Source organism: Polyodon spathula, chromosome 4, assembly GCF_017654505.1.
Source record: "Polyodon spathula isolate WHYD16114869_AA chromosome 4, ASM1765450v1, whole genome shotgun sequence".
NCBI lineage: Eukaryota > Metazoa > Chordata > Actinopteri > Acipenseriformes > Polyodontidae > Polyodon > Polyodon spathula.
In genome coordinates this window covers 35,505,742-35,530,918 of record NC_054537.1, presented here as the reverse complement: position 1 = coordinate 35,530,918, position 25,177 = coordinate 35,505,742, and the positions used below count along the sequence as shown (strand labels likewise).

The 25,177-nt window shown below is 36.7% G+C and overlaps 1 protein-coding gene across 9 annotated transcripts in view; it reads left to right on the top strand.

The window, feature by feature from the left end:
• LOC121314478 (receptor-type tyrosine-protein phosphatase mu-like) overlaps positions 1–25,177 on the top strand; it is a 275,442-nt gene that overhangs the window by 153,928 nt on the left and 96,337 nt on the right. For all 9 annotated transcript variants that reach the window (XM_041247804.1, XM_041247803.1, XM_041247802.1 and 6 more), the window contains exons 8-11: positions 16,645–16,953; positions 18,651–18,760; positions 23,255–23,456; positions 23,844–23,946. In XM_041247804.1, the coding sequence (XP_041103738.1) occupies positions 16,645–16,953; positions 18,651–18,760; positions 23,255–23,456; positions 23,844–23,946 (724 nt within the window). The remainder of the gene's footprint in view (positions 1–16,644; positions 16,954–18,650; positions 18,761–23,254; positions 23,457–23,843; positions 23,947–25,177) is intronic.

Genomic DNA, 25,177 nt, shown 5'->3' with positions numbered 1-25,177 from the left:
GTGGATGCCTGCCTATGGCTTGCTGATGCCCCTTAATAATGCCCTTGACGCGAAGCTTTAGGGTGGATTGTGGTACATTCCAGGCCCGGGCTAAAAACCTTAACTGGGGAATCTGCCCTGCCTCTATTTGCTCATTATATACTGCAACTTTAAACACTCAGTTTTAAATCTTATATAATACATTGATGCATTTACGAGATTGTGCTTCAGTTCATTTGATTTCAGATAATGTATTTTTTATCTTTTCGCTTTTACACAAAAATATATTATATTTATGTACTTCCCCTTTGTGTAGGTTCATAATGGAATGAAAACCATGAAGTTCACACAGACAGATTTCTAGGTTGATGCTGCTCAGCGTATTGTTAATGTGCTTTTCTCCTTATCCATAATAAACTATTTTCATTTCGGTAAAATAAATGGTATTAAGTTTTTCTGTGCAAACAAATAAATTATACTCCAGAGATTCAGAGAGCTCAGCAAAATCAAATCTCATATTTTTCAAGACTGTAGTTCTAGAAATGTATTTATACAGTGCTTAAAAAACCTAGACCACGGTTTAAAGTAGTAAAGAGAAAGGCTTGTTAAATGCGAAATAATTATTTACTTGTTTACCATGCTGACATTATGTATTCCTTATAAAACTTAATGCAAAAGATGGGGTTGGAGATGGATATTGAAATCGCCTAAAAGGACGGTTGGAGTAGACCAGAGAGGGGAGAGAGGAGGAGATAGTTGAGTTCATCGATAAAGTGAGTGAGAGGTCCAGGGGGTGGTACAGTACAATTAGCAGGAGTTGACAGGGAGAAGTTATTTGGACAGCGTGAAATTCAAAGGTGTTCACAGAGAGTGAGGAGAGGTGACAGAAAAGAGTAAAGAGGGAGAGGGGAGAAGACCCCGTCCAGTGAGACACAGAGTATGGGACAGGATGTGGAGAGAGGACCTGGCAGCAGGAGTTAGTGTTATCAGGAGAGAACCAGGTTTCAGTGAGAGCAAGGAAACTGAGAGAGAGGTGGGAGGCAAAGATGAAATCAGCTTTGTAACAGAAGAGTGACAGTTCCAGAGAGCACCAGAGAGAGTGTGGGAGGGGGAGAGGCAGAGGGATTTGGTTAGAGGGGTTAGGGAGCAGCAGCGGAGAATGGACAGAGGACAGAATAACAGGGATGTGAGAGACAGTCATAAAAGGACAGGTGAGACAGATAAGTACAGTAGTGGTAGGAACAGGAGCAGTGGGGGGAGGGTATGGGGGGAGGGTATATACTTGTTTAGTAGTTGGTGTCTTCCAGAGCACTGCTAGGTTCGGCTAGGCTAGCTGTCTATTATACAAACTAGATGGATAAAAGTTGTGTGAAAACCAATCAAATTACAAATCAACCTCTCTTCAATTTAACCACACTCACCTGGTACTAATCACACAGTAGAGCACCTAATTAAACCACCACGTTTGTAATTTTATTTAAGTACAGCCAATGTTAAGAGTTGGAATGAGGCCTCTAGTAGCCATTGGGAGAGATTTGGAAAAGGTTCTAGCTCCACCTGTCCTCGCTCTGACTGCCACAGCTCAGAGTGCCCTTGGACGTGTGACCCTTTGACAGCTGGCGCTTAGAACGGCTGGCCTAGAGCCGTATACTTGAAACAAAATTCTAATCAACCTCACGATTCAACATAGCCCAGCACAGTTTACAAAACTTAAATTACAATTGTTAAAGGTAGGGGTAGTTACCCCAGCAATAACGATTTAACTATCAAATTAAATACAATCCACTTACCTGGTTATATGTTGAGTCGCCCAGAAGCAGCACTGGAGTTCAGAAAACAAGCACAGACACACAGCACGTGCGGCCTCAGTTGCAAGTGTGAAATGCGTGTTTATAAAAGGTATGATATTATATCATTTCTGTTCAAATGTTTGTTTTACATGTTTTCATCATTTTTTACAGTTGCGCTCTATGTAATATGCCTTCATTTTAACTAATTTCTGATCAAACACCCACTTATTTCCATTATTTTGGTTGTGCAGCTGCTTATGTGACAGCTCTGGATACAACCTACTTAAATAGAATCATTTAGTCTTTCATTGCAATAATTATGTTGTTTTTAACACGGCCGTCAAAATGACAGCTTGTGGTGGTTCTTGTGTTAAATTATGCCCAACTTGTGGCGGCACACCCAGGCTAGGAATGTGATTTCACCTATAGAATACTATCATATTCAAATCAAGTTTCTGGGTGTACGCTAGGACCCTGGGATCGAGGCAGCAGCATTTTCAAAATGTCCACATGAACTGTCAATGCAACAAAGGTAAGGCTTCTCCTAATAAACAAACGTTAACAGTACTACACAAAGACTGAAGAAACAGTCTTTGCTTTTATGTTTTGTTGTTTTCCTGTTCATTTTGCAATGTGTAAATAAAGTGCCTATAGAAAGCCTACACCCTCTTTCAAAATTCTCACCTTTTGTTGCCTTATAGCCTAGAATTAAAATGTATTCAAATAGTGTTTCTTTTTTTTTTATCATCTACACATCCTACCCCACAACTTCCAAGTGAAAAAAATATTGTAGAAATTTGTAGAAAATTTCTTAAATAAAAACTGAAATAGCTTGGTTGGATAAGTGCCCACCCCCCTTGTAATAGCAATCCTAAATTATCTGAGGTGTAAGTTGAAAGGCACAGATCAGGGGTGGTGTAAAAAAAACATAAAAGGACTTGAATATCCCTTGGAGCACAGTCAAGACGATTATTAAGAAGTGGAAGGTGTATGGCACAACTAGGACTCTGCCTAGATCAGGCTGTCCCTCCAAACTGGATGACCGAGCAAGAAGGAGACTGATCAGAGAGGCTACCAAGGGGCCAATGGCAACTTTGCAAGAGCTATAGGCTTCATGGCCAAGACTGGTCAAAGTGTGCATGTGACAACAATATCCCAAGCACACCACAAATCTGGCCTGTATGGTAGGGTGGCAAGAAGGAAGCCATTACTCAAGAAAGCCCACCTTGAATCCCGTTTGAAGTATGCAAAAAACACTCAGGAGATTCTGTAGCCATGTGGCAAAAAGTTTTTTGTGGTCTGATGAAACTAAAATGGAACTTTCTGGCCTAAATGCAAAGCGTTATGTTTGGCGCAAACCCAACACAGCGCATCTTCCAAAGCACACCATCCCTACTGTGAAGCATGGTGGTGGCAGCATCATGTTATGGGGATCTTTCTCATCGGCAGGGACTGGGGCACTTGTCAGGATAGAAGGGAAAATGAATGGAGCAAATTACAGAGAAGTCCTTCAGGAAAACCTACTGCCCTCTGCAAGAAAGCTGAAACTGGGACGGAGTTCACCTTTCAGCATGACAACAACCCAAAGCACACAGTCAAAGCTACACTGGAGTGGCTAAGGAGCAAAAACGTAAATGTCCTTGAGTGCCCCAGTTAGATCCTAGACCTAAATCCAATCGAAAATTTGTGGCATTACTTGAAGATTGCTGTCCATCAATACGCCCAAGGAACTTGACAGAGCTACAAAAACAGTTTTGTATAGAAGAATGGTCAAACATTGTCAAATCTAGGTGTGCAAAGTTGGTACAGACCTATCCCAACACTCACAGCTGTAATTGCTGCCAAAGGTGCTTCCACCAAGTATTAACTCAGGGGGGTGGAGACTTATCCAATTATGATCTTTCAGTTTTGAATTTTTAATATATTTTTTTCTCAATAAAACCATTTTTCCCCTTAACAGTGTGGAGTATGGTGTGTAGATAAGTGTGGGGAAAAAATCCTCATTTAAATGTGAAAAAGGTTCAAGGGGGTGTAGACTTTCTATAGGCACTGTGTGTGTGTGTGTGTGTATATATGTGTGACATATATATATATAGACACACACACACACACACACACACACACACACACACACACACACACACACACAGTGGCTTGCAAAAGTATTCAGACCCCTGACCAATTCTCTCATATTACTGAATTACAAATGGTACATTGAAATTTCGTTCTGTTTGATATTTTATTTTTAAACACTGAAACTCAATTATTGTAAGGTGACGTTGGTTTTATGTTGGGAAATATTTTTAAGAAAAATAAAAAAACTGAAATATCTTGCTTGCATAAATATTCAACCCCTGTACTGTGGAAGCTCCCAGTTTGCACCGATGAAAGAAATTGCCCTAACGAGGACACAATTACCTTACCATTGGCCTCCAACTGTGAACCATTAAAGTTGCTGTCACATTGTCTGGATAAAAGGATGTTTTGTAGTCAGATGAGACCAAGATAGAGCTTTTTGGCCAAAACTCAAAGCCCTATGTGTGGCATAAACCTAACACTGCCCATGCCTCAAGACACACCATCCCTACAGTGAAGTATGGTGGTGGCAGCATCATGCTGTGGAGATGCATCTGATCTGCAGGGACTGGGCATCTTTTTACAATTGAAGGAAGAATGGATGGAGCAAAATACAGGAAAATACTGCAAGAGAATCTGCTTCAGTCCGCTAAAAGACTGAAGCTTGGGAGGAAATTCACCTTTCAGCAGGACTGCATTGTATGTATGTATATGTGTGTGTCTGTGTATATATATATTTTAGCTCATTTCGATATGTTGTACATATCTTTCTCAAGGGAGCCTGTGTTTGAATCAAAACATTGGAGGTATTTATAGGTGTTTGATGGCATGACAACTACTTGTTATTATTTATATTCAAATCCATGATTTATTCTTACATGATATAATGGTGTTCTATATGTGACATCACTTTTACTTATATCTTTAAATCTATATTAATTCTAATTAACATTATTTTACATAAACTTATATTTATATTATCATGCAATGCTGGCTCTGAGGATCAGCCTTGATATGGTCTCCCCAGCATATCAGCATGCACAACCTTTGAATTAATTTTGTTTTTTTAATTATTTTTAACTTTTATATATTTATTGGAATGAATTAGTTCATTCTTTTCTGTTGAGTCCCGCTGGCATAATTGTGTTCAGTCTATTTATGCATTTACTTTCTTTTATTCTATATATATATATATATATATATATATATATATATATATATATATATATATATATATATATATATATATATATATATGTGTGTGTGTGTGTCTATATATATATATATATATATATATATATATATATATATATATATATATATATATATATATATAATGATGGAGTGTACATTGCGGAGCAAAATTGGTCAGCCATGGGGCCGTGGCTGTAATGAATGCACACTCCATCTGGGTAACAGTTGTAGTGATGGTTTCAAAGAAAACTAAAATAATTAAATGTGAAGACAACATAAACCAACTGGGTAGTAAACAAACTGTGAAATAATGTATTATGTTAGAAAGGATATCTGAAGGCTTTAAGACCCTGGGGATATACTGATCTCAGTAGTGATCATCGATTATCGTAATTGTTTAATTGTTAATTATCACCTGCACCTGGCTGTCATTGTAAATTAGAGCCAGGTGCAAGGTATTTAAAGAAAGCAGCCAGGCGGCTGCTGGTGTGTGAGGAGCCCGGTTGATGGTGATTTCAACCGAAACAAAAAGGTAGTGTGAAAAAGCCTTTTTTGTGTGTTTTGTTTGGTCAGTTTGTGTTACAGGTAAACAGCTTAGATGTCCTGTGTGTAGTAGTTAGAGCTCAAGAAAGCGCTAAGTGTTTGTTTTTGTTTATTTCTGTTTATTAAAAGTGTGCGTAAGTGCTTGAAAAATCAATTTCTGTGTCCTGGGTCCTGAATTAAAGGGGCAACGAACCTTGAGTTACAGAATACATTACAGAATATATATGTGTGTGTATGTGTATATGTATATATATTACACACACACACAAACATGGGCGGATCCAGGGGATTTCCTGAGGGTCCTTTGACGATTTATGAGAAAATCAATCCATACGGATATATACAGCAAGGCTATATGCAGAATGCACCCATGGCATAAACTATGCAAAATAAAGAATATTCCCTACAATGAATGTCAAAATATTGTTTACTTTAACAGTATGTTTCGTATCAGGTATCCCCCCATGTCTACTGCAGTTCATTTAGCATCAATACACAATGTATTTTATGTCCTCTCATTAATACATAAAGGTATCTAGGAAATGTATACAATGGCATTTCTCAATTTTGAAAAACAATTGTGTTTTGCTCAAATTCAGTAGAGTGGACTTGGTTGATCAGTGTAAAGTGCCAGTGATCGCAGATGTTCTTGCTGGTTCTTTACGATGTGTCACGAAAAAAAAGTAGCTGATACTTAGGAAAAAAGAAGCTGCGCCTCAGGTTTATGAACTATTCTTTACTTGATCATTTGTGCATGCAGAACGTTTGTGATTTTTCAGTTTCTGAAGCTGGATGACAGAAATAATTTCTGTTGTTGAGGCACTAGTTGTATATGCTTCAAGTCTGTTAGGTTACGGCTGCAGTTGATATGCCCAATTTACTTCCTCACATCCAAGACTTTAAGGCAGTTGCACACCTGGTCTGTTCCGTCATTTATCATCCGTCATCTGAAAGTTGTGCATCAATCCATTGCACGCTAGATGTGTTAATATCGTACTTCAGAGTACTGATGTGTAGGGGAGGTTTTGTAGTAAATATACCTAGTTTCAGTATTTTAATAAAGTATAAATACAATTCTGTTAATTCTTACATAACTTTTAACACAAATGTTAAATGTAGTGTAAACTTAATTATCAGCAAAAGCTGATCATAAACCACTTTATTCTTTAGTGCACTAAGATGGAAGTTAAAACGTTTGCTAATTATTACGTTTATACTAGATCTACAATAATTTAAAAAAGTATATTACACAACTGCATACAGTTGTCACAGCATCAGAAACCATATGACCAATATTTTATTAAAAACATTCACTTCTGTAATAAATATATCTAAACGTTGGGAAGCTAGCAATGAGCTACCGAAAATACTTTACCATAATGACCTTCTACTCTCTGTGTGTGAAGCCAGAAATTCTATCACTTTCATGTACTGCCTCTCTTTTCTGACTCTTTTTCGCTCTTGGCCTGTGACCCTTCTTTCTCTGATATGTGTCTCGCAGGTTAGGCTACTGTTTCTTTACTTCCTCGACTACAATTGAAATAAAAGGTATATGTTCGTAATAACCTATGATGCACAAAATCTATTTGTTTATGTATGCTATCGGTTCATAATTGCATAAGAAAGTTTACATACTTGCTTGTTTGGTTGTTAGTAGCTTATTGTTTCCAGAATCTCATCAGGGAGTTTCTTGAAGGATCCTAGGGTGTCGGCTTAAAAACCATTACTGGGGAGTTGGTTCCAGACTCGCACAATTCTCTGTGTAAAAAAGTGCCTCCAATTTTCTGTTTTGAATGCTCCTTTATCTAATCTCCATTTGTGACCCCTAAGTCGGAGCCAAGTTGTCCAAATGGAGAAAGTTTGGGACAGTAGTGAATCTTCCCAGGAGTTGCCGTCCTGCCAAAATCTCACCAAGAGAAAGACATAAAATCGTCCAGGAAGTCACAGAGAACCCTAGAACAACATCCAGGGATCTGCAGGCCTCTCTCGCCTCGGCTAAGGTCAGTGTTCATGACTCCACCATCAGAAAGACACTGGGCAAAAATGGGATTCATGGCAGATCAGCAAGGCGGAAACCACTGCTCACAAAGAAGAACATGAATGCTCATCTCAAGTTTGCCAAAAAGCACCTGGATGATCCTCAAGAGTTCTGGAACAATGTTCTACGGACAGATGAGTCAAAAGTGGAACTTTTTGGCCAACATGGGCCCCATTATGTCTGCTGAAAACTAAACACTGCATTCCACAGCAAGAACCTCATACCAACAGTTAAGCATGGTGGTGGTAGTGTCATGATTTGGAGATTCTTTGCTGCATCAAGACCTGGACGACTTGCCATTATTGAAGGAACCATGAATTCTGCTCTGTTTCAGAGAATTCTACAGGAGAATGTCAGGCCATCCGTCCATAAGCTGAAACTGAAGTGCAGCTGGGCCACGCCGCAAAACAATGATCCGAAACACAGAAGCAAGTCTACATCGGAATGGTTGAAGAACAAGAAATTAAAAGTTTTGGAACGGCCAAAGACCAGATATAAACCCCATTGACATGTTGTGGCAGGACTTGAAATTAGTAGTTTATGCTCGAAAACCCACAAATGTCACTGAATTGAAGCAGTTCTGCATGGAGGAATGGGCCAAAATTCCTCCACGACACAGTGAGACTGATCGATAACTGCAGGAAGCATTTGGTTGCAGTTACTGCTGCTAAAGGTGGCGTAACCAGTTATTGAGTCTAAGGGGGTGCGTCCATTTTGTCTTTTAATGCAAACCCCCCCCCCCCCGTCTCAGGGTCAGCCACGTGTAATGAGAGAATTCTAAACTTGGACAATACTGCATTAAAACGACTATAAAAACATATTCACACACAATATAAACATAATGATTAAAAAAAAGTAACTATAAAAGACACACACACAATGTAAAACTTATAATCAATAACATAATACCTCATGAGAAAGCCGTTGCTATAAAACCATGTGTCTTCCCAAGTGATTATCATTGGTCAATGTCATGTCAAATTGGATCAAGTCAAACTTGCATCGATTCCCTAATTGATGCATCACCGTCGTACGACAATTACGGACTCAGTGTGCAATAGGAAATGCATAGGATCGTTTTTTTCTTCTTAGTTAAAACTTTAAAAATGAAAGTTTTTTTTCTTATTTATATTGACAGCACTTCTGATGTATTCATTTTAGGTAGAAAAACAAACTGCTAGATATTAAATATCTTTTTGATTGTTTATCTTGTTATCTAATTAGATGATAAAGGTTGGATGTGTAGATCATTAAACATAACACACAGTGGTTATGTGCTAATATTATAGAAACAGTATTTAAATGTCAAGCCAAAATAATGAAACATGATAATAGTTCCATAACATTATCTCAATGCCAAATACAAATTATTTAATTACAGTGGTGGGAGTTTATAAGTTGTTACCTCAGCACACAAATTCTTTTTTTTTGTGTGTACCATAACATCCATCTAGGAGTACCTGTTGATTATGGTTTGTATTAATCATTAGTTAACTTGCAGGTTTGTGGGAGAATTTTACCCCTTAGAGAACATTACTGAATGTGCACTGCGCATTAAAACCATCAGGACCTTTGTACAGCTTAAAGGGGTTATATTTAATTTTCTCAAAGTATAACTTTTACACGAGTCACGCCTTTTAATACTTTATTTACACTATGCTTCCTATATTTCTATTAGCCTATAATGAGGTATTGGATATGTACAGAAATATTTTTTCAGCTTCAGTTCTGTAAACAGTATACCGTAAGTCCATATAAATCCTCTGTCCACATCTTCTCAACTTATTTGACAACTTTCTTTTAAAAAACGTAATCTACTTTTGGATCTGTTAAAGTTTGTGACTGCTGAATACTTTTCTGCTACTTGCTGTATTTAATTTACTCTGCACTTGTTTCATTACCCTCTTTGAGTTTCTGTTTATCAGCAAACCTGCTTGAGAAAACATTATGGTCTGTGGATTTCACTGAGATTTAAATTGAAAATATGTTTCATCATGAAACATAAAAGCACAATGCCCGAATACATTGAAATTCCTCATTAGAATTCCAATCCCTCTGCATACAAGCTGAGTGTTGGTTGCATAAATGACTTATGCTATTGACGTCAATTCAGTTTTGAAAATTTAAATTTGCACAAAATAGATATTTTAGAATTTTATAGTAATCATTTAACAAGATGCATCAGACCATTGACTCCAATAATACAGTCGTCCTTGACTGAGTTCTTGCTTATGTGCAGCAATTAAGGCATGACGTTTCATCAGAAAATAGCAATTCTGTCTGAGTATTTTACAGAAAAGGTATAGATTCACATTTTAGCGCGTGTGTCACTTTGTCACATAGAGCCCAGTCATTCTAATTTGATTTCTTTGCTTGGCTACCCAACAATTCTCCATGCTTTTAGTGTAACTGTTGTTTAGTGACTGCGGCTAACAGATAGTTCTGCAAATTGAGGGTTTTGACTATTCTGTTTTTTCTGGTTCTTATTCCTAAAAGATTATGAATAAGTGGAGAAGATGCTCTCCTTCAAGCAAGCTAAAACTTGTTTTTGCCCTTTATTATTGTGTACTTAAGTATGCGATTTTAATTGAAATTTCAACTTGCATTTCTTTGTTTTTGTGCAGACCAATCTTTGAAGTGGATATGCAGAGATTAAAATATACATGATGCAGTAAACGCCACACTAATCCAATGTTTTGTTTCCTTTCTGTATACTTTATAGTTTACTCCTTTCATCGACTTTCACTATTGTCTCTGTAGGCTATTCAATAATCATACCACCAGTTGTTTTAGGATCTAAAGGGATATGGCAGGATTTTTAGAGTTTAAATACAGACTGTAAATCGTTGCCTTGTTTAGGAAATATGTTCTTCCATTTGAGTGATTACAAAATTCCACAATTTGCTGCTTTTGATTAACATGTGTCTTTAAGTAGCATAGAAAAAATGCCATTGTATATCATGGTGACATTTTCCCCTTCGTTCACTTTCGGGTTATCTTGTACATACAGGTACATAGGGCTAGATTTGGCATGATATGGATGGTACTGCAATCTATTAGTTTTTGTTGCAAATTCAACTCTCAAAATTCTGGGAGTTATGGAAAGGGTACTCTATTTTGAGTATCTTTCTAATCTATCTGTCTGTATTTCTACCTGTCCAAGTGTTTATCTATCTATCTATCTATCTATCTATCTATCTATCTATCTATCTATCTATCTATCTATATAATTCTAGAAATACATAGGTACTGTAAATTAGGGATTAACTAAGCAGGCATATTTGGAATCTTTTTTCACACTTTTTCCTTTATCTGATTATGTGTGTATTTCCACAACAATTCTACTAACCTTTAGAGCACATTAAATCAGAACTGCATGTTCAGACACATATGAAGGTAACATAAGGAAGCAGATCTTGACAAAATTGGGACCTGTAGGTGTTCTGGTTTTGAGTGTGTGTAAAATTGGTCATTGACATCAGGGCTGCATTCAAAATGAATACACTTTTTAAATTATAAATATTTTTTTTCTTTGTTTTACCATCTTGAACTGTCATTCTGTCTCAGGTTATATTTTATTTTTTTTGTTGTTGTGCTTTGTCTCAGTGAGCGCAGAGGAAGGGAGGCCGACTTTGTACACAATGTAAAAAAAAAAAAAAAAAAAAAAAAGACAGTACATTCAATGAAATGAGTCTGTTCAACTCTGGTTATATAAAAGCCCCTTCAAATGTGACAATTTGCTTTATCCAATGCCCACTTGTCAAGTTTGACATCTTTTCTTCGAGTATATGCTAATGGATTTTATGTTCCTGACAATCCAGGAGAAGTAGTTTCAAGGTCAGAATTATGAATCCAATTTGTCCTTTTAATATTTCTAATAAATAGAATAGTGTTTCTATTACTGTTACAGCTTTTTTGGTGTCGCTTGACTGCAGACGCATGCAAGTTTTAGCCTCATTCTGTCACGTTTGGGTGTACCAAATTTGTTTAATGGAGTATAAAGCCTACCTACCCACCCTGCACCATGTTATCATGTAGTGTTAGAGGAAGTGGGTAGGGATGTTCTTTAGTCACACTGAAATTGTGTCAAAGAGTTCCTGTTCATTTGAGGGTTGTAGTGGAACCCAGTTAGTTTGGCTTTCATGTTTCTATGGTAACCTGTTGGCCATTCAACACGTTACTCTTGAATTGTTTGTTAGTTAGTAAATGCTGTTTTACAAAGGAGCTAATTTTTGGGTCTTTTCTCCAGCCCATGTAACAGAATTGTAACACATTGCATTATGGACTGTTTTGGTATTATTCTAATATTGTTTTAGTATTATTTTAATCCTACTGAATGGCATTGGTATTTTTATTTGATTTCAGGGTTGAATTTATTTATGTTTTTAAAATAATAAATAAATAAATAGCACAGTCTTTACCTGTTGTTATGTATTGACTATGGTTCAGTTTTTGAGGCTTTTATTTTAAGGATTCAGAGGATTCAAATATTGCTGGCTTGGATGGATTTCTTTTTTTGTATTATTTATTTTTTTCTCCCTGTTGTGTAAACTTAAATTTACCATAGTATAATGAATTTCAACAGTAAAGTTTGCCTTGGTTTTGTTCCTTCTAATACTGTGCATTTACTGATTATACAGTACTTAATTTTACCATTGTACTGTAAGGTGACTGTCTCATTATCGACTGGATTGGAAAATAAGCATAACTGTGTACAATACAATGCCTAAAGTGGTGGACCCTGAAGAAATTAGCAGAGAAACATTTTCCCCCATAAAAGATTAACTGAAATTACAATAAAAAAATTAATTGTTGAAGACCAATCATTATACTTTTATTTGTTCATATTGCACATTTAAACTACTGACAACTTTCAACAGAACAAGAAGGTAATCGGGCTTATTTGCATTCCAAAAAAAAAAAAAAAAATTGTACTAACTTTTTAGTTCTTTAATTTCCATTCCTTTTCAATTAACTGTTGTATTATCTTATTTTTTTAATTATGAAATGAATTGAGGAATCAAACAATCCTTTTGCCTGAAAATTGCATTGCAGTTGTAAAATAAAACATTGTCAGTAACTCAAATTCCTTAAAGTACAGTAAAAAAAATAAATAAATAAATGGTCCCTCCTCTTAGCTAAACTTGTAGACAGTCATGTCAGTAAAAATGTACTTGTAAATGGGCTTAATGTTGCTATTTATAGTTGACAAGTGAACAGTGAATACAGTAGCTACCTTGAAAGTATTTCGGTCGGGTAGTGTTGCTGTTTAGACCTGTATCAATTCACTTTTACATGTAGATGAGCAAATTCCCTTTCCTTTCCCTTGCGATGCGTATTTTCAAAAGCTACAGAGGTATACTATGATTGCGGTGTGATGACATCAGAATACTAGAAAAAAGAACTCCATTCTGGGTGCCACAAGTCATTGTAAACATAGCCACTGGAACATTTAGCAAATTCCTCACCGCACATATTTTATATAACATACACATAATACATCATGTAAACAGATATACTATAGCAAACTAAAATGTCATTTAGAGATGTATCTGTAAAACTCAAATTGAATTATGGATATCTTTAATTGTGCAGTTTTTAAGTAATCTAAAATTAATTTTATGGTATCAATTAGAGGTATCTGTAAATCAATTAGAGATCTAAAAATGAAATAGATATCTCAAATTGATTTACAGATTTCTAAATAATATGGAAACCATGTAGATTTTGTTAGCATGGTATGGCAAACTGTCATTTAGAGAGATCTTAAAATGAGGGTTTTAAAGATATCTCTATCATTTGAAGATATAGCTAGAGATCTCTAAATGAACAGGAAATTATTTTTAGATACCACTAAATGAACAGGAAGTTATTTTGCGATATCTTCAAATGATTTAGAGATATCTTTAAAACCTTAATTTTAAGATATCTCTAAATGGCAGTTTCATTAACACTAGAACCACCTTTTTACAATACATGTATTTATTGAATGTACCCTACAATATTACATTTTTGATATCTGTACAAGCTTGTTGTTATCGCTACTGGACCTGGCAGCCATCAATTCCTTCATTTTTTACAAGGTAGGAAAGATTTCCTCTTGAAGCTAGCCACAGCTCTTCAGCAGAAACATTTTGATCACAAAACTGCAAAGCTGCAGGCTGTAGCAGCTCAACTTGGATTCTGTGTGACACACACAGGATAAATCATATGTTACCTTCATTTTAGATTAAAAACTACTTTTGTTTTTACAGTTTTGTCTGTGCGTACACCTGTTTACACACTAGTTTCTTTTGAAATGTTTATTTTATTATAGTTTTTCATTTTAAGTGGTGCTTTCTATGTGGTAAGTTAGAAAATAAACCCTTTTATGTTTAATTGTTCATTTAAATACAAAGTTTCGGCTGTGCAGATGTTTGACATGATGTGCTTGAATAAAACTTTTGAGTTGTATCCGATAGTTTGTCTTATTTTAATATTGATGGTGTTTAAAATGTACCAGCGGTTGTAGGTATGAGTATAACCGCGGCAGTTCTATTAAAATATACAATGTGGGTGTGTGTTTGTGTGTTTGTGTTGAGAGGGTGGGGGGGGAGGTCTGTTTTGTATGGCCTTTCTGCTAGAGAATATGTCAAGTCAGAAGAACTGGATCTTGACTGCTGAAACCTTCTGAGCCACAAGCACGATTCCTGCTCTGGTTAACATGGGTTTTTACAGCTATTTTTATCGTGAGAAATCGATTGACCCTGCCCAAAGCCATGCTGTCCAAAGGATGTTCTTTTGCATGATGTCACAGATTCGCGTGATAACGTCAAAGTCAAGACTGTAGAGTCGATTTTCATGTGCATGTAAACCCAGCCATTGTGTTAGTTAGTTCGTTTACCTCCAGATCTCCTGTTGTTCCTTTGCTTTATTGTAAACCGCCATTTAAAGCATTTGCCCTAATTTAACTAATTTCTTTATGCAAATTAACATTAGCCTTACCATTTAACAATTCCCAAATTACATAACCTCTATGCCCTCTGAGTTTTTCAGTAATATGATTTGCAGCTTTTATAAATGTATTAGACAATGCCTAGCTTGCAATTTAGTCACCATGGGATTCACAAAATATGCTTTTGTGTTTATTAGCAAAAATATACTAATCATTCTATCCTTATTCAAATGAGGACATTGTGCTAATTACAAATATCAGAGACTGTAGCTGAAAGTAAATTACATGTTCAAAACTGTATACCCAGTAACAGTTACAAACATTAATCTTCCAAGGGTTTTATATCGGTTTACAAAACAAATGCAGGTTACTGAAGATTAAGATGGATGCAAATACTCAACTTTTCCATTTACTGTAGAAAATGAAAATGAACAAGTGCACTAAAAAGTTCAGTCTTTACTGTGTAAGGGTTACTTTTAAAGTCAAAATGTTTGCCCAAGCTTATCAAGGGCCTTAGTGATTGCTCCTTCAGTAAAAACACAGACTGAACAGGAGATGATGCAAGACGTTGAGTTTGTTAACAAAGACGATAGTTGAATTAAATTGATGCAAGTCGGTGTGTCACAAATGTAATTCGATACTCAAAAAAAGAGACAGACGATGAAAGGCTTTAGGCTCATTACTGTAACCTTATTGAGGGTGGTCTGAATTACAGGGCATACTAGAGCATCAAAACAAATGTTCGAGATATCTGTCAATATTGATATTAAGTATCATAGTATCTTCACCTTTTCCTTCTACAGTACTGCTGAAGTATTAAAAGACATAGTCCTGTTAACAACGGAATTGCTATAAAGCGAGTGGGCACAGTCTCGGAGGCTATTCCTTCAAATGATTTGTTAGTTTTGGCATTGTATTTTAATACAAAGAAAGTTTATCTCCTAACTTTTGTCACATACCAGCGTTTTATGGGGGATGTTGTATGAGACTAGTTTTTAAAACAGTGTATAAATCAATGCTTCCAATTGTTTTGCTGTTTTTTCTTGGCGTGTGTTTTTTTTATGTATTTATTCCCTATACAGAGAAAACAAATTGAAAACCTGAAAAGCTTACATTTCCCATCTAGCTTCGGAATTTTTAAATATCAATGCTGGTACCCTAAAATTGCACATAAATGTCTCCCAGGTTCCTGTAAGTTGTGATGAGAGGTAAAGTACCAGAGAAATGGGCTATGAATTGAACCTGGAATGGAAATTGATCCTATTACTCTCTTTTCTGGCCCCTTGAACAGAGCATTAACAGAGCCAAATGTAGAAGCAACAAGGATCACTGATTAAATGTGATGTTGAAGTGCCAGGGGCTGGAATATGGGCTTGCAGGTCCCTTGGATCAGCACAGCAACTGTCAGGCTTCAGTGCTTGGAAGTCAGCTAAAGCTGGCAGTCAGGAGGGGATGAAATATGCTGCAGGCACTTTTGGGGGATTGTAAAGGAGTTATCTGACTGAGCTGTGGGTATGACACTCACTGCACTCCTAAGGGAAATGATTTTGCACTCATATTCATAAGCCAGTATGACCCAGGTGATCCTACTCGGTTGGTCTTGCTGAGAAGTCATAAAATAAAATGGTAAACAAAAGATTGAATGTTACAGTTTGTTGTTTTTGGGTAACAAAAAAAGACTGAATATTTAGTTTACCATGAAAACTGGGCATTGAGGCTCAGAATGAAAAATGTTAGTTACTTATTGATAATCCCTTTGAGATTTACAAGAAGTAACACCTGCAACTGAAGTGTGATATTATATTTATCATAAATGTTCTTTAATGACATATTTCATAGAGAACAACAGGAAATACATATTTAAAGAGCAAAGAGCACAAAAATGGCATTTGTATGGTTTGGAACTCCAGTGTCCTTGTCAGACACTGCTAGGTGTTTGTTTTTTCTGGTGATATGATATTTTTCTTTGTGTTTTTTCAAGTCTCTATCATCTAAATGTCTCCCTTTTGGAAGTAAAGTCAAGCTTTTGATGTCAGCTGACTCTGCTGTTGCCGAACCAGCTCTGAAATATGTATTTGTTTTCTTCTAAGATCCCATGCATGGTCCACGGAAGCTGGAAGTGGTGGATATAAAGTCCAAGCAAATCACCGTCCGCTGGGAACCTTTTGGGTACAACGTGACCCGTTGCAACAGCTACAACCTCACTGTCCACTATCGCTACCAGGTGGGAACAAAAGAGGAGGTCAGGGAAGAAGTGTGCTATGAAACAAACAGCCACTTCCCTCAGCACACCATCAGGGAGCTGTCTCCCTACACCAATGTCAGCGTTAAACTGGTGCTCATGAACCCTGAGGGCAGGAAGGAGAGCCAGGAATTGGGGGTCCTGACCGATGAAGATGGTGAGCATGTTTATTTAATGTTGATTGAACTTCCTTGTAAATGACTTGCTTTTAATAAGAAAGCTTCTCTTTTTATTCCTGTTGGTATTTCTCGTAGATTTATCCTGTAGATATAATGGACTTCATCTTTAAGGTTCTGACAAATGTTTATTTGAGAGAAGGTCAGTTGTACGTTATTAGAGAGTCACAGTAGTTACTCCTGTCAAATTAGAGAAACAACCTTGACCAAACTAGGGTATAGCCGCATCTAGTACAATTGCTTAAATGCCATTTTGTTTCTATACAGATCTAGATACTCTAACACCACATGCAAAACAAAGGCCCTGTCCACACCACATAACCAATCTCGAACCACACTCAAACGTTTTAATTTATCTAGCTTAACGCGTCCCCACTAAAGTACCGTTTCACGTTTAGTCGGGCTTAATGCGCACAAGCACTATTAAAATAGTTTGGTTCCAGTTCCTAGCAGCGCAATGGACTGTGGGACTTAATACAATAGTATCCCACCATGCAAAGCCTGTTTACAACCTTGCAAATATAGAGCTCATACCCACGGAAGACATGAACATTATGGGTTTGTTTCTTAATCACAAGATATCATGCCATAAATATGAATTTTATTCTGTCGCTCCACGATCCACCATTTTACAACATAAATGGTAAATAAATGGTACAGTGGTTCTCAACTCCTTCAGGCACCTATTGTGAGTACTGTATTTGTAATGTTCACATTGCAAAACATATCATAAAGCATTATGGGATATTGGAGGATACACAAAAAATGTAGTTCGGTATTACAGCGTCCACACTTCTGATAAACCGCGCTACCTGATACGATCTAATTTAGAACCAGACTCGAGACTACCCCCTGTGGTCTTGAGTCCGGTTCTTGAGTACGGTGTAGTGTAGCACTTTTAAGACGGTTTAAAGGGACTGTGTGGACAGGGCCAAAATGTCACGAATGTCATGATAGATTAGGAGAAATAGGAAAATAACTTTGTTCTTAAGTAAAGTCAGAGCTTCATGAAAATCTGTGTGAAACATGTAAAGAGTAAAGCAAGATGCAAGGTCACTGTTTGTATGTTTCTCATATAATACATCAACTATGGAGGGTGTCAATCAGAAGCTGTAACCCCTGTACATCAGAACATCAAATCCCATGTCATAAGTGGACAAATGTTTAGCATCACCTAGAATTTTACGATTGAGACATAATTAAAAAGAAAAACTACATGAACATCATTTAGACCTTTTATTTAACATGTAATCAAAGAAACTACAAAATTATATCGCAAAAGTTTGCCGGAAGCCATAACAGTAGTACAGTATTTCATGTTAGATTTTGTAATGTCACATTTTTCAGTGGTTATCAGTTTTTCGTTAAGTATATGGAAAACTACAAAGCGGTATGTAATTCCATATGTTAACATAACATTCAGCAGGTTTCATTTGACTTTATGAAGCAAAATAATTCTATAGGTGATGCAAAACTTTAGGCCATAGCTGTATTCCCTTTGACCACCCTGCACCTTGAAGTTACTTTCCAATCATACATGATGAAAAGGACCATTTTGTCTGTGGAATAAATTAAAATGTTATGGCATTCCATTTGGGATTCAAGCAGTCCTACGGTCCTAGGCATGGAATGTATTAGTGCTACAATGAACTTCTTTACATGTTCACTTCTTCATCAGTGCCTGGTGAAGTACCTCTAGAATCTATCCAGGGAAGCACATTTGAAGAAAAGATCTACCTGCAGTGGAGAGAGCCAGTTCAGACTTATGGCATTATCACACTCTATGAGGTAAATCACGCAGAAGGAATCTCCTGTTTGTCTCTAACTGTCCGATCTTATAAACATGCTTTTCTTTTATTTTTCTCTTTCATCAAGATTTATTTTGAATTGATGTATATATAAAAATGTTATCCCTAATAGTTGAGAGGTTTGGGCAGCTAAATGGCTTTTCCACGACTGCTTTACTCTGTTCATCTTGGATCCATGTATATTAATGCCATGTAGTTTTGATGCAGATACTGTAGCTCTTCAATGCTTAATTCTTAAAATCTGAAAATAAATCCATTTAAAATTACAAGTTGCAATTTAAGGATTGCAAAGAATGAAGTAAAGTAATACACATTTCTAAACCAATTAAGCTGTCAGTAGAATATCACAGTTCACCTTTATTCTGGTGTGCACAATCCTCTGTTCATATTTCTCACCAGTCAGAGAAATTGACAAACACAAAAAACAAACAAGAACTAAATCAACAGTGTTCTGCTCCACTGAATCGTCTTGCTAAAATGTCATTTAATTCCTTTTTCTTTTCTATTTTACGATGCATTATACCAGCTTACTTAGAGAAAGTTATGTTTAACCAAGTGTTGCTCCCACTCTTTAGGTGCATTTATATCATATTTCCTATCGTTATTTTCATTCCTAGGCTTTTTAAATTTACAAGTATTAAACGCAAAGGTCAGAAGATGTCTATGTCAGGTCTGGCATGCAACCAATGTAATATTATTAGGCTTGCTACTTTGATATTAATCGGTAAAGCTCGTTAAACGTCGAATTCCCCAAAAATGAGTTTGACTGAAATCGATTTATATAGGATAAACATCTGTAAAACCGCTCGCTATTTTTTATTTTCTTACCAAAAATAACCATTTAGAAATAATTTCTAGTTTGTGCAGTTTCCTGTCCCGTCTCCATTCCACTCTGAATGGCTAGGCGTCTCTGTCAGTCAACTCAGTGGTCTATTTGTACTGTGGTTTCACTGTCACTGCCATTTCACCCTGTTCAGACATATCTAATTGCCTGAATGTTCTCATTCATTAAATGCCTGTCAATCATCAGACCGGCACCGACTGTGCACTTTCATTTGCCAGCTAATGTCTGTCATTCAATGCAATGCGCCGACTTTGAAATTAGTGGGTAATGTGTAGGTAAGCTTTTGCTATATATATATATATATATATATATATATATATATATATATTATATATATATATATATATATATATATATATATATGGTCTATATGGTGACAGTTGTTAAATTTTAAAATGTGGTGCAAGAGGACACACTAAATGAGTATTGTGCAGAATACCCTGACTTTCAAGTGAAAACTGTAAAGAAAAATAAGATAGGAGATGAAGAAACTATCCTGGCATCAGTGGTGCAACTAGACTGTGTAAACTCGGGGGAAGGGGCAAAGAAAGAAAGAGCAATTTTTTTTGAGTTCAGAGGTTCAATGAACCTGGGCCCAAGACACAGGGGGTCCAAAAGACACAAAGCCGATTTTGTTTTTTTTACGGTAGTGTTTCTATTAAAATAGATATGTGCATCCTAGAGACAGCATATAGCACTTACGAATTAAAATTATTTTTAGACCGCCTCTGGTTATGTTTTCCGCCCGCGTAATTTTCTTTCTACCAGAATTCCTGAAGAGACACGTTTCAACTGAGAGGCTGCGGCTGCTGTGGGTGGGTGCACAGTTTTTAAGCAGGGAGGGGGAACGCGAGAGACGGCATTTAACACTTTTACATGAGAATGTAATGTGTTGAATTTTTATGGTAATATTGTATTCTCTTTTATATTAGTTCTGTATACTTAAGACGTTAAACACTGATACAATAAAAAAAAATAGAAAATCTAATTCTGTTTCCACAGTGTAATATGGAAACTGAACTATGGCAGGGAAAGTCGTCCCATCTCTGATCATCGGTTCTGCTGAACTAGCCTCCTGTAAACTGGCCTTGTTGTAAACAGTACACGCGTTGCCCCAGTCGTCCTTACTTGTACGAGTTTATTTACTATTCCACATTCAACACAGCTGTTTCCTGGGCTGAACACCACGCAATTTAAATGACACGCCGCTACTAGTTTTTTTGTTTTTTAGTTCAAAACTGACAAGCAGTAATTAAGAGCTGGTAGAGACAGAAACGCGTTAACTACTTTAGCATATAATGGTAAACCGTAAACTCGGTGACCATGGTATAGAAAAAATGTTGCGGTGTCAGAACCGTGGCGATCTATACACACTACACCGTGACATCGGTAGCAGCAACTAGGTTCAGACAACCTTGATGTTTATTATGTGATGAACGTCCAATAAAAACAGTTGCTATTAAATAAATAAATAAATAAACGTTTTTCAAATTGTGCTACAAGGCGCCAGGCATGGATGCTGTGCGGGAGCTTATTTAGGACTGGCTCGTTTTGGAAAAGATACATCAATTAGCTCGTATGCTATTTTACTTCACTGTGATGGCAATAAACAAATAAATTAAATAAATCATATATTATCATAAATCATATTATACTTCGATTAGAAACTGACCAAAATCTGGCCAGAATTTTGAAAATTGCGCGAGATTTATTTTTTTTTTTTTTTTACTAATGCGTGAGAATACGGCCAAATGCGCCAGTCGGCAGAGTGTTGGCAGCTCTGCCATGATAACTTTTTTTTTTTTTTTTTTAAAAAGAGGCGGTATTGTCAACTAAATTCAAGACCTGATTGGTTACAGAATGTCAGTGACGGATAGTACACAGTACACTACCCAGAAACGCTCGGCAACGGAACAAAAATCTGCGGGTCTGTTGGGGTTTTGAGTAAGTGTGAGGAGCAGCAGGGCATGGGGGGGAAAAGCAGGTCAGATGTTTAGGGGGGGGGGGGGGGGGCATTTGGCCCCCGGCCCCCCACTGGTACACCACTGCCTGGTATGTAACTGCAAAGCAGAAATCGCCGCGAAGGCAAACAGAATGGTTGAACACATGCAATCACAACAAGGTCATAAAAATACGAAGGATCGCGCTCAAACTGTCTTGAAAAAAGTACAATGGAAGCTGCTTGATGATAATGCTGGGGAAAAAAAAAACAAGAATCGGGCACTGGTTTCCCTCGTGATTTAATGCGTGCTCTGTGTTTTGAAGCGATTCTGCTCAATGCTACTTATTGAGAGAGGTATGGTGGAAACATGGTATCTGAGTCAAGCTGTGAGAGGGGAGGGAAGCCCAGACTCTGAATAATAAGTGCAAGTTAGTTCTGTTCAACTATCTGTTTTGTTCTGTGCATATTTTTACTAGTAAATGAATGCTGTAAAAGTCTGTGTGCTAAGTATAATGCTGCGTTTTCTGCGGTTTGAGACATTTTTTAAATTGTGTAAGATCTTTATCTATACAAGGCATAGCTCCGCATTGACCAAACTTCAGTTTGGATGTTCTATTTGAATGTTGGTGACCATGACTTTGTTGCTTGTTGAATAACAAAGGGGCTTCGCAGTGGCATAAACAAGCCATTTTTCAAAGCGTAAAGGTCGGTTTCACCCATTCTCTGCTTGAATTGAAAAATAAAGATCGAAAAAAGGTAACTTCTTTAAAAAAAAAAAAAAAAAACGTCGTTATTGGTCGTTGATTTGGCAAAAAAAATTAAAATAAAATAGTAGCAAGCCTAAATATAATACTATACATTTCAGTCATTCAGCAGTATGTGCATTTACTTGCAATGTACGCATACATATTATTATGTCTGTGTTTCTTATTTGTCAATTTTCAAAGGTATGCAAATCTGGGGTTATGCATCATTACTTTTCCACTAAAAATTCCACTCCGAATTTTGTGCTCACCTGAAATGAGAGAACTTTTCACCTTATTACAGCATAATGTCTTCAGGGTATTAGTTTAAGCCCAGTTCTGTCCTTTACAACAGTGATCCAGGCTAAAAAGTCTCAGCATTTCTAAGAAACAATAACTCTTTCTATTTGGTCCAATGCCCAATTCTTTCTTCACCTGCTTCAGGGCTTGATGAAAGTTGCAATAGTAGGATGCTTCAGCAGGGAAGTCTGACAGAGCATATATCAGAAGGGTTGACTGCATAAAGATGCAATCTCCCTCTGTTCAATCTGTTCAAGACATTTTTTTTCTTTATCAAAAAAGTATTGTAACAAACTCCAATATTTAATTATCTACAGCAATAAAGAAATTAAAGGGAACCTACAGATTTGATCAAGAAAATCAATGTTTAATAACAGCACTGAAAAAATATAAGAAAGTGAACTAAGAAACAGTTTACTAATATAGCTAGCAACAAAACTATTTATGGTAAATAAGAAATAATTATTTAATAAAAAAAAAAAGTAGCAGCAGTGAAAATGCAGATTCAATATTTTACAAACATCTGAACGAATGCAGCAGCAAACACAAAAAAAGATCCAAAAAAGAATGAACAGGTGATGCTGATAGTAGCACCACGTTAAGGGGCTGTTGCCACAGTGTTACTGTTTTTGAATTCACACACAGATCTCCTATAAGGCCGTCAGCTCCTTTGACCCTGAATTCGACTTGTCTAACCAAAGCGGAAAAGTGTTTAAACACGGGAACGAGACACACCACCTGTTTGTGGGCCTGTACCCTGGATCAACATACTCTTTTACTGTCAGAGCCAGCACTGTCAAAGGCTACGGGCAACCCGTCATCACCCAGTTCACTACTAAGATATCAGGTGTGTATTTCAAGTATTTTGTATGTGAGCTGATTGTCCAATATGGAAGGCACTCTGTGGTTATAGCTGTGCTTTGTTTATTTGGTTGTGTTTAGTTAAATGAGCTGTGTTAAGGCCACATGCTTGCTTCCATTGAGCATAAAGTTTTTTTTTTTTTTTCGCAAGTGGATCCTCCAATGCTGCTGGTTGCACAGTGAAAATAAACGTTCAGGTTATAACCTCAAAGTTGCTGTTTGTGCGCAAGCCCTAGGTTTTGGAATACAGTCAACATTTATGTATAGTGACAACCTTTGAGGGAAAAAGCTGAACCATTTTTTTTGTAAACAGTTACAGTATGGAATAATAATGCCATTTTAAAATGTTGCTGCAATTTTGTTGTTTCCTTAGCTCCCTGTATGCCAGCCTATGATCAGGAGACACCTTTAAATCAAACTGACATCACGGTGACAGTGCTGCTTAAACCGGCACAGAGCAGAGGGGCACCTGTCAGGTAAGAGTCTTCAGACCTCAGATTAAATTCCATTACATTTTATTAATTGCTTTAATGCATTTCCAAGGAAGGGGTTGGATTCGAACAGCTACCCGGCTCTAAACACTTGTCTCTCTTCGTTATAATTAGGTGAAATTGTTGTATGAAATTGAAAGTGTTTTGATCCATACAGTTTCCATATTGTTTGACACATTTGATCCAAATGAGAGGGACTTGCACTTTGAAGATAAAGAACAAAGCTCCAGAGTCCCAAAGCTCTTGTGTGGATTCATTATTTTGCATTTCTTTCATGTAGGTTGTTTTGTCCGATGTTGTCTGGTCAAGGGGGATTCATTCATTTTTACATTTAATTAGCTTTTTTAAAGTTTTTTTTTTTTTTTTTAGATGTGATAATCCAATTTTTATGGAATTTTTTAAAATTTGTATTTATATATTTAAACCTGCATTCAGGCACTAGGTAGAAAGCATATTACTGTCCCTGCATTCTGTTTCTTCAGTACCATATGTTGCAGTGTGCTGTATTGTGTGTTGATTTTCAAACTATTTTCAAATGTTATTCTCTAAATAGTTATACCTTAGTGCTTGGGGGGGGGGGGGGGGGGGGGGGGGGGTCACAGGAGAGCATCACCCCCCACACACACTTCTTTTTGGCAGGGAGAGCACCACTTCCATACTTCACGTGTAGAAATATTGAACTGTTTTGCTCCTACTGATATATGGAGATATACATGTGTATAACCCATACAAATAAGCAAAGAATACAATAACCATAAAACTCTTGAGATAAATAATGAAAAAAGTTTGAATGTAGCGTGCCTGGTCTGGAACAACAAGTGTGAATATTGTAGAGAGGCGAAGGGAACCTGCATTAATGCTGTGCTATGGCTATCAGTGTTTTACAATTAGATGTCATAATTGGAACAATTCTTTTTTTTAGACCCATATATAAGAAATAATGTTATAAAATAAGCTAAACATGTATTTAAAAGATAAAACTCAATCGCAACAAACAAATAAAGGGTACCTGTGGCCTTACACATCTTTTTTTTACAAACGAATGCAAGACCCCTTCTAAATATAGCACTACACCACTGATTACAACTTCTGACTACAATTTCTCTCATGACAGGACGCCATACGGTACACTGTACTGTACAATCTCTTTCACCGTGACAAACTGTAGACTCCTTTGGGACTTGGATTCCAAGTTATAGTTTTGACACTATTTCTA